Source organism: Argopecten irradians, chromosome 13 (genome assembly GCF_041381155.1).
Source record: "Argopecten irradians isolate NY chromosome 13, Ai_NY, whole genome shotgun sequence".
NCBI lineage: Eukaryota > Metazoa > Mollusca > Bivalvia > Pectinida > Pectinidae > Argopecten > Argopecten irradians.
The window spans coordinates 17,447,638-17,458,130 of NC_091146.1; the positions used below are offsets into that span (position 1 = coordinate 17,447,638).

General features: G+C 36.8%; 1 protein-coding gene across 2 annotated transcripts; it reads left to right on the forward strand.

Moving 5' to 3' along the window:
- The first annotated feature begins 2,411 nt into the window (after window positions 1-2,411).
- Window positions 2,412-9,955, forward strand: LOC138306781 (integrase/recombinase xerD homolog). Of its 2 annotated transcripts, none has more exons than XM_069247265.1 (3): window positions 2,412-3,527; window positions 4,383-4,702; window positions 7,010-9,955. In XM_069247265.1, the coding sequence occupies exons 2-3, from the start codon at window positions 4,393-4,395 to the stop codon at window positions 8,026-8,028; spliced, it is 1,329 nt and encodes a 442-aa protein (XP_069103366.1). In that variant the 5' UTR covers window positions 2,412-3,527; window positions 4,383-4,392; the 3' UTR covers window positions 8,029-9,955. The 2 variants fall into 2 exon arrangements, with proteins under 2 accessions (XP_069103366.1, XP_069103365.1); XM_069247264.1 differs by having other exon boundaries at window positions 2,412-2,888.
- Window positions 9,956-10,493: the final 538 nt, after the last annotated feature.

A 10,493-nucleotide genomic window follows, 5' to 3' on the forward strand; every position in this document is an offset into this window, starting at 1 on the left:
GGTTTTGTCTTTATATTATGTGGTTTTGTCTTTATATTATGTGCATACACCAATATATGATTTGGTTTTGTCTTTAGATAATGTGGTTTTTTTCTTTATATGATGTAGTTTTGTCTTTATATTATATGCATACACCAATATATGATGTGCTTTTGTCTTTATATGTGGTTTTGTCTTTATATTATGTGGTTTTGTCTTTATATGATGTGGTTTTGTCTTTATATGATGTGCTTCTGTCTTTATATGATGTGGTTTGGTCTTTATATTATATTGTCACATCACGTCAACAAATGGCGCGAAATCATAGGATTCGCATACGTAGCACTCAAGGCTTTTTCATGGCATTTTCAAGAAAATAAAATAAACAAGTACTTTCGCTCTTCCCGGCCGTGCATGATTCATATTTAGTCCGAAGAAGGGATAACTTAGGCCTATAAATTTCATTCCCAGGCTGGTCATATGTCACCGTTTCCACCCCGACGTCCCACGGCCTCTCTGAAACGCATCCTGTCTCCGATTGACTGTAACCAGAGGGTTGTAAGCGCGTTGTCAGATAAACTCCAACATAGATTTACGTCCAATTTGTTCGTTTAGAAGTTGGGATGTAGAGCTGTGAGATCGATTCCTCACAGTAGCTTCTCCAATTTTTTTCGTCGAATTAAAACAGTCTCTCTCAAAAAGACGTTTGTATGTGTGTCGGTCAAACAACGGCCCAGACATTTAGTTCCAACAGAATCATCAAAACGTTTGATATATAGGTGTTTCGATACAAAGAAAGCACCACATAATATATTGGTGTATGCACATAATATAATGACAAAATCACATAATATAAAGACCAAACCACATCATATAAAGACAGAAGCACATCATATAAAGACAAAACCACATAACATAAAGACGAAACCACACAATATAATGACAAAACCACACAAAGTAACGACAAAACCACACAATATAACGACAAAACCACATCATATAAAGACAAAACCACCACGCAATATAACGACAAAACCACACAATATAACGACAATACCACACAATATAACGACAATATCACACAATATATTAAAGATTTACAGCATAAGACAGCTATGGCTTTCCATACTTCTCACGTGCGGTGTCAATACGTTTACATAAGTTGTTATTGCATGAAAGTACAATTTAAAATTACACAATAATAAAAAGCACAACCTGTCCTACTTGTTTTGTCCCTAGATTCCAACGATTTGGGATTTTGATGCTGGAAGTGCAGAATCATATCAATTGTGCCGATTTGATATGGCACAGCCTAATGGACATCCTCGATACTCCAGGAGTTCCTTTCACTTACGATCTCTACAACCCTAGACTATCCATTAGTAAAACTGAAGGCAGCTCAGGTCAACAAATCTGAACAAATCACAAACCTGAAGCAATTTTCTTTGAATATTACGGAGAGAGCGACGCCAAACTTCAAAGCCACACAGTCAACCGTTATACGACTCTTTTGATGTACATCAAAGGATTAAAAATAACCTGTTCTGTTTGGTTTAGGGGTGTAGAGATAAGTGATATGAACCCCTGGGGTATCTAGGATGCCAAATAGAATGTGTTTGAGTTTTTACAATATGTTGGAACCCGCTTCGAATTCAAAAACTATTTTTTTCTAGCATCACGTAAAAGCAATACATAACCTACGTCTTGTTTTTATCAAAAAGGAAATACATTAGGTTCGCCATCTTGGATCTAAGTGCATTTTATAGGAAAGGGCAATTTTACGTTGTACAATTACTTGTGCCCAAACCGCATGGAAAGATCCGCGGAGAGACACTACATATACGTGCGGTTTGCGCATTTTCCGCAATCCGTGGCCTGAGGGCACCCAAGACGCAGCAGACTTCTGACTTGAACGAATATACGTACCCAGACTTCTATACTTTTCGGTCGAAACAATACCATTTTATGGCTAAAAGTCTTTTGAGCTACGTGCTCACAAGTCCGAATATTTTTGACCAGCACTATATTGTTTTCTCCCATAAGTCATTCTGACATTTATTTTGTATTGCCAAAGAAATGTATGTACACAAGTATATAGTTTGACAGCGGTAAAATAGAATCCTTTTGTAAAGAATTGGCTGATCTGGTCATTTAAAATACACGTTATCAGTCATGGTTTAGTAACTGCATATGAGAAGATCCAAGCTATTTTAAGAACAATACCCGTAGTTAAACAACCAATACGATATCGGGTTCCTGACAAATGCAGGTCTACATTTTGAACCTTCAGTCTCCAGTGAGTTCGTTCCAGTCTACAGATACCGCAAGTACACGAGAACTCCAAATTGTTTGACTGGCATGCGTACATTTTTAATGGTATATTTTTTATCAATGACAACGCATCATCGATAATGCAAGTGACATATAAATTGAAGTTTGTAATAACAAACGTATTTTTGTAAACTGCATACCAGTTATACATATATAATTAACTAGTTTGAATTTTCGCGCTCTCTGCATGCCATATATGGTATCAACATCCGGGTCATAAGTTAAAGGTCAATTTTCATTGGTCAATACCACAGACATCATGTCACAAGAAGAAAAAATTTTCAACGATCGCCATCTTTGTTTGACACTCAACATTGTATCACATTTGATTTCATCGTATTGTGCTTAAAGGCTTACAGATTCCTATCGCCTGACGGAAAGCGTTTTTCATGTTCACCATACAGTGAATTTTTTGCATTTGAGATGTGGTATTTGTCAACGCAAGCTCACCATGCTGTCGTCGCTTGAGCGGAAACGAAGCTGAACAACAACAACAAACATGGCGTCCTGTCAATATTCCGCTGCGATATAAACATCCTTCATACAGGGAGAGTAACATTTTCATTTTCTACATTATCGTAAGTACTGATAAACAATATATATAATAGATGATGGATAAGCCTCCGAAGTCTGTACTGATTTGGGGACACAGTCTCATTCGTCGTTTAGCAAAGTTTTGTGATGAAAAGCCCACCACAGTCAATTTAGGTTTTCGTCCAGACTCTCACCAGATACATATGGTTGGTTATTCCGGAGGGACATTAGACACTTTACATAGCCACATGGACGATATTTATTATTTTCGCCCTGACGTAGTATGTTTACAGATTGCTGGCAACGACATTAGTCGACCGGACATGACTCCCGAGGTGGTGTTTGACAAGTTCTCAACTTTCGTAGAACAATTATTTACGGCCCCATTTGTTCGATATGTGGTGGTTTTAGAGCTTTTTCCTCGTCTCAGGACTCGTTCACACAAAGGGGACGTTGACATTGACACTTACAACCAACGAGTGAAAGACATCAACAATCGCCTACAAACTTTGTTAGCTGGCAGTGTTTTTTGTAAATTTTGGAGTCACGAGAGAATGACAGATTTAGTAAACCTGTATGACCATGACGGAGTTCACTTTAAACGTCAACAGCCTTATTTTAAGTCGGTACGCGGGGGCGTTTTATTCGGCATAAAGGCATGCGACTCGACCCCACAAATTTAGGTCAGTTCATATTCTCGAGTTGTCTCCCTTTTGACATATAATCAAGTATCTTACATATGTTGTCTTATGTGATGCAGTTTTCTTTTGGTGAGTTATAAATTAAAGGTCCTAACAGTTATATTTCATATTAAATGGCAAACTTGAATGATGAATGATTGACACACTCCATTCTTTCTATTTAAGAATATATGAATATATGCATTAAAAAAAAAAAAAAAAAAAAAAAAAAAATGTATGGTTCAGCAGTGTGGTTCATGCTGGTGATTTATCACTATTGCCAATGCTGCTTTAGCAGTCGGTATATATGGCATGTTTCCCCTGTCTGTCATACTTATTTTTTATTACTTATATTTATATTTGCTTATATAGGTCTATATCAATTAAAAAAAAAAAAAAAAAAAAAAAAAAATCCTGGCCTTTAATGGTTTCAGGTTCATATATAGTCTAAAAAAAAAAAAAAAAAAAAAAAAAAAAAAAAAAACTGGCCTTTAATGGTTTCAGGTTTATATAAAGGATTGACATTTAAACTGTGTATGGTTCAGCAGTGTGGTTCATGCTGGTGATTTATCACTATTGCCAATACTGCTTTAGCAGTCGGTATATATGGCATGTTTCCCCTGTCTGTCATACTTGTATGTTGTAAAAAAAAAAAAAAAAAAACTTATTACCATATAGTGTTTCGTCTCGCTTCCTAGCTATAGTAAACAGCCGGTATAAATGGTTTTGTTTTCAAAATTATTACAGCTTCATGTCTTGTAATACTTGCAATATTGACTGGATACTTAAAAATCATACTTAGTTTCACGGACCCCCTTTCTATCCCACTGACATGTAAATTTTGTTTTTTCAATTTAGTTAACAAGAAATGCCACCAAAACGAAAGGCCGCTGCCAACCATTCCACTGTATCGCAAAGAAAATCCTCACGCCGTGACACCAACACACAAAGTATTCCAAATGAGTCTAGCACCCAGTCAAGCCGCACATACACGGAAGTGGAAGTGGAAGCCATGATAGCCAGAGCGGTCCAAGACGGGGTTGAAAAGGCCTGCAGGCAGTTCGGCCAACCATCAGTACGACCACAAAATGAACTTAACTCTAATAACACTAACAGAACAGTGAACGTGTCGTCGCAGGTGGATTCATCGATGGCACCACCTGTGGAGACGGCCATTGGTGAGACGTTAAATGATGATAATTATCATGTTTCTTTTCACAATGCAACAGAGGTAGCAGCCACTGTTTCACAGGCCACCCCAACTGATCATGAGGGTACACAATTCATATCCTCTGCTCTCCCCTTACCTGCCATGGTCACCCAGTCCACTAAAGACAAAATTTGGGCTGGTGATTACATCGATATGGCTCTAATTGATAAAAAAGAGCAGGAGAGCTATGAGCAAATCATCAAATATAAGGCTGGGGTCCCTGTGGTGCAGTGGGTGCCAAAACATAAATCAAAATCTTTGTCCATTGATCAATGGACCAACAATTTCCATATCTTCGCATCAATTTTTTGTGAAAAATATCCAGAAAAGTTTAGTGCAGTCCTAAAATATATGTCAGTGGTAAGAAAACTGGCAAGTAAAGGGGCAGATTGGCAATACTACGATACTGCATTCAGACGAATGCATTATACCTCAGCAAATGACAGGTCGTGGGACCATATTGAGTGGGAGCTATGGCACGAAGCTCTCCTACGCAAGGGAAGCAACTCTTCCCCAGCACTGAGAAATACAGTCTCACCTTCCTATCCTAAAGGGTTTTGCTTCAAATTTTTAGATGGTCGACCCTGCCCTGGAGCTGAAGGGGGTTGTAACCATTATCATGGTTGCACTTCCTGTCAAGGATCACATCATCCCAGTGCTTGTCCTACCTCCTCTCAAACTCCACGTTCCCATGTGGGGTCTTTTCGTCCCCAACGCTTCCAAAACCCCTATGTATATAACAAGTTTCAGTCCTATTCCCCCAGACCAAGAGGCTTTAATAGATATCGTCACCCCTATAGCCGTCGATAGACTAGATGAAATGCTGGATGGGTATGATCAAGAGAAGCGGGAATATCTTGTTCAAGGTTTTAGAGAGGGTTTTCGTATCCATTTTCATGGAGGCGACTTCAAGCAAACATGTCAAAACCTCAAATCTACAAAAGAATTCCCCCAAATTATTAAAGAAAAGCTCGGAAAAGAAGTTACAGCAGGTCGTTTAGCGGGTCCATTTCCAATACCCCCATATCAAAATTTCCACGTTAGCCCCATAGGAGTAGTTCCAAAGAAGGAACCTGGTAAATATCGTATGATACACCACCTTAGTTATCCAAAGGGACTTTCCATTAATGATGGTATAGACATGGAGTCATCAACAGTTCAATACGCTACAATATCTGATGCAATAAATCACATCAAATGTTTAGGTCAAGGTTGTTATTTAGCTAAAACAGACATAGAATCGGCTTTTAGAATTGTACCCATCCATCCTGAGGATAGAAATATGTTAGGTATACAATGGGAAGGGAATTTCTATTTTGATAAATGTTTACCCATGGGCCTTTCTGAAAGTTGTAAAATTTTTGAAGAATTGAGTACAGCCTTAGAATGGGTAGCTTATTCTAAGCTTAAGGCACCAGCAGTGGTACATGTCTTGGATGATTTTCTCTTCATCTCCAAGTCTAAAGAAGAAAGCCAAGCTTTACTTGCGTCTTTTCAAGAACTCTGTAAATACATTGGTATTCCATTAGCTAAAGAAAAAACTTTTGGTCCTAATCAGATATTACCATTTCTTGGTATAACACTTGATACTCAAGTCATGGAGGCTAGGCTTCCCTTAGACAAACTTGAAAAAAGTAATGAATTAATAACAACATTTAAGACACGCAAAAAAGTTACTCTGAAAGATTTACAGTCTCTGATAGGGACACTACAGTTTGCAACAACAGTTATTGTACCAGGTCGTGCTTTCTTGCGTCGCCTAATTGATCTGACCACTGGCCTTAACAAATCATTCCATTTAATTCGCTTAACGCAATCGGCTAAAGCCGATCTATCTATGTGGGGAGAATTTTTACAGGGCTTTAATGGCAAACAATTTTTTCTTGATGACCGGTGGTTGTATAGTGATAACATACAATTCTATACAGACGCTTCAGGTTTAGGCTATGGTGGGGTATTCAGGGACACTTGGTTTTATGGCCTGTGGCACCCAAAGGTAAAAATCAAGGGCGTTAACATAGCTACACTTGAACTTTATCCCATTGTGCTAGCTATTTTACTTTGGGGTGGTCAACTTCAAAATAAATGCATATGGTTTTTCACAGATAACCAAGCCCTTGTTCCAATAGTGAATAAACAGTCTTCTCGAGACCCTATGATAATGCGTCTTATTCGCAAGTTAGTCTTGGTATGTCTTCAATTTAACATACTCTTTCGGTGCGTACATCTAAATGGCCATGAAAATACACTTGCAGATGCTTTATCTCGTTTACAGGTAGAGAAGTTCAGAGCATTATGTCCATCGGCTTCCCCCGAACCAACTCCAGTGAACTCTGTACTGGATCAGGAACTTTACCTATTACAATAAAACAATTGATGACAGCTTGTTTAGCACCATCAACCTTGAGAACTTACAACAAGGTTCTGTCTGATATAGATAGCTTTTGTATTAACATACTACACACCAAGCTTCAGTACCCACTTAACTATGCTACAATTGCTCTATATATAGCGCATTGCTATGAGAAAGGTCTGTCAGCATCAACCATTACTTCCCAGTTGTCAGCCTTAGCATATGTACATAACTTAGGTGGTTACTCAGATCCTACCAAACATTTTGTTATTAGAAAGCTTGTCGCTGGTGCTGCAAAACTTGCCCCAACTCATGATACTCGTCTTCCCATTACAGAACCAGTTCTTAAGCTGTTGATATCATCTCTCCCATATCTATGTCCGAAGCGGTATGAACAATGTATGTACCATTCAATATTCACTTTAGCATTTTATGGTCTAGCACGTATTGGAGAGCTTGTTTACACTGGTACAAACACAGCGAGAAATGTTCTTCAGTTGTCTGATATTAACATTAGCTATAAAGGGAGCACTCCAACATGCATCCAAATTGCCTTCGCCAATTTTAAACATAATGCTAATCATCAGGTACACAATGTCACAGTTGCAACCTTGGAGAAAGACTCTCAATTATGTCCTGTTAAAGCTTTAATTGATTACCTATCTGAAAGAGGAGCATCTGAAGGTCCTCTATACATTACTCCAAATAAAACTCCCTTGGTCCGACATACTTTTGATCACACTGTCAAACGTTGTTTAGGTTTCTGTAGATTAGACAGCTCTCTGTATAAAGGGCATTCCTTCCGGATAGGAGGGGCAACTCTAGCAGCTGAACGAGGAATGTCAGATTCACAAATTCGTCTGCTTGGTAGATGGAAATCAGAGGCATTTAAGAAATACATTCGTGCAGTCCCTTTGAAAAGTGCAAACCACCAATTTTGAGTTTGCTTTTATCATGCTAATTTCATGCACCTCTAGTGTACAAGGTATCTAACTAACTAGTTCTAGCTATAGGGGCTTAGGGTTATAACTCGGCAGGCGCGTGGGTCCCTGCTATATTCTAGATATAATGCTGTAGGCCAACCTTATTGATTTATATATGATAGTACAGGTTTATGTATGGGAAAGTTTTATGTGTTACACAGGCAGGCGCGTGGGTCCCTGCTTTGTGTAGCTCATGTTTAAATGAGATTAGATTTGTGCAATCAAAGTATATATCCTTTCAATTCGAACAAGCAGGCGCGTGGGTCCCTGCTAAAGACATTTAACTTCTACAGACAGTGTTAACGTTTGAAATCAAGAGTTGGCGCGTGGGCCCCTTCTCTTATTTTTGATGAACATTTAATTAAACTGTCTGCTTATTGCATAACAAACTCTAGATATCTATTGTATAAATATATAGCTATAGCCTTTGATACAGCATATGTACTTTAATTGTATACACTGTCAAACTTATTTTGTACGCCGGACAGTGTCCATATAAATGTGTGTAGCAAATAAATTTTTGAAATAGAGGTATTTTTTATTTTTGTTATCCATCCCCTGTTTTTATCAGGATATTAGTGTTTTACCTGTATATATTGTTCTTGTAATCAGATGTTTTGTAGCAGTTTTCTATAATTCATGTTGGCAAATATGTTTTTACACAAGGGAAGATGTTAGCTTTTATATTGATTTGATAAGTAAGTATCAATAATTCTCCATGCTGTTTGGGTGGCGGATGACAATATCATAATATTTATTGTCATTTTGGCGGATATTCCGCTCACCTTTGCATATTTACTTTTATGTAAAATTGGTCTTTTATGTCTGATGTAAGATTGTTAAATGATAATTTTGATGTATATGTTTTTAAAAAAGAATTTTAATAAATGCGGCCACTTTAATAAAGAAGTGAGCCAATGATCGCCACTCAATTCACTGTTTGTTGTTCAATGGTATACCAATCCGAGTATTCAATATGCAAACAGAGCTTCACAGCATGGAGAGTTTTTACGCTTGTAACCAGTTTAAACTGACAATATATATGTATTATAATATTTGTCACATTATACAGACATTTTGTAAGAGGGATGGCACATGACGACTGGAAAAGCAATTTCTGTACATGTAATATTGCAGGATGGCAAAAATTGAAGTTTGTAATAACAAACGTATTTTTGTAAACTGCATACCAGTTATACATATATATTTAACTAGTTTGAATTTTCGCGCTCTCTGCATGCCATATATGGTATCAACATCCGGGTCATAAGTTAAAGGTCAATTTTCATTGGTCAATACCACAGACATCATGTCACAAGAAGAAAAAATTTTCAACGATCGCCATCTTTGTTTGACACTCAACATTGTATCACATTTGATTTCATCGTATTGTGCTTACCCTCCCTCTCCTCCCTATTTGATGTCTCATTTGTTTTTTGTTTAAGCGTATATATTGGTTTCAAAAAGGCAGATATTCTGCTCATCCTTTCATATTTACTTTATGAAAACATTGTGGTTTTTTATGTCAGAAGGAAGATGGCGGATATTCCGCTCACCTTTGCATATTTACTTTTATGTAAAATTGGTCTTTTATGTCTGATGTAAGATTGTTAAATGATAATTTTGATGTATATGTTTTTAAAAAAGAATTTTAATAAATGCGGCCACTTTAATAAAGAAGTGAGCCAATGATCGCCACTCAATTCACTGTTTGTTGTTCAATGGTATACCAATCCGAGTATTCAATATGCAAACAGAGCTTCACAGCATGGAGAGTTTTTACGCTTGTAACCAGTTTAAACTGACAATATATATGTATTATAATATTTGTCACATTATACAGACATTTTGTAAGAGGGATGGCACATGACGACTGGAAAAGCAATTTCTGTACATGTAATATTGCAGGATGGCAAAAATAGATTTTTTATGATTTCCATGAAGATTGACTTATTTGCAATAAGAAAAACCAATAAAAAGTATACCTCACCGTATTATTTTTCAAAATATGACCGATTTGCTTTCTAATACCCCTTAAATTTTGACCTGAAAACCTTCGAATAGGCAAATCCGTAGCACTGTTTAATGTTTTATACTATTCATTTACCCTTGTTAATTTTCTATATTTATTATATTATTGAAGAATACAAGATAACACAATAATTGTATATCTTAATGATTTTTATTTATTTATTATATGAAATATAACAAACAAGTTTGCAAGCTACATGTAGGCCTGACCTCAAACTTCCAAAAATAGTCTAATTCAGCAGAAAATACATCAGTTTTTTTCTGAGACGAATATTTGCTCTGTGTGATACCGTATAAAAATGAACTATTTCTCCTTATAGCATCTTTCAAATTATAAGTAAATATTTTAATAAAATAAAATGAAAATATTTTCCAGCAATTTTATTTCCGCA

Excerpts from the sequence above, each read along its gene's own strand:
- LOC138306781 (XM_069247265.1), top strand. The coding sequence starts at position 4,393 with ATGCCACCAAAACGAAAGGCCGCTGCCAACCATTCCACTGTATCGCAA. Across the intron at positions 4,703-7,009 it reads ACCTGTGGAGACGGCCATTG|GTAGAGAAGTTCAGAGCATT; the intron begins GTGAGACGTTAA and ends TCTCGTTTACAG.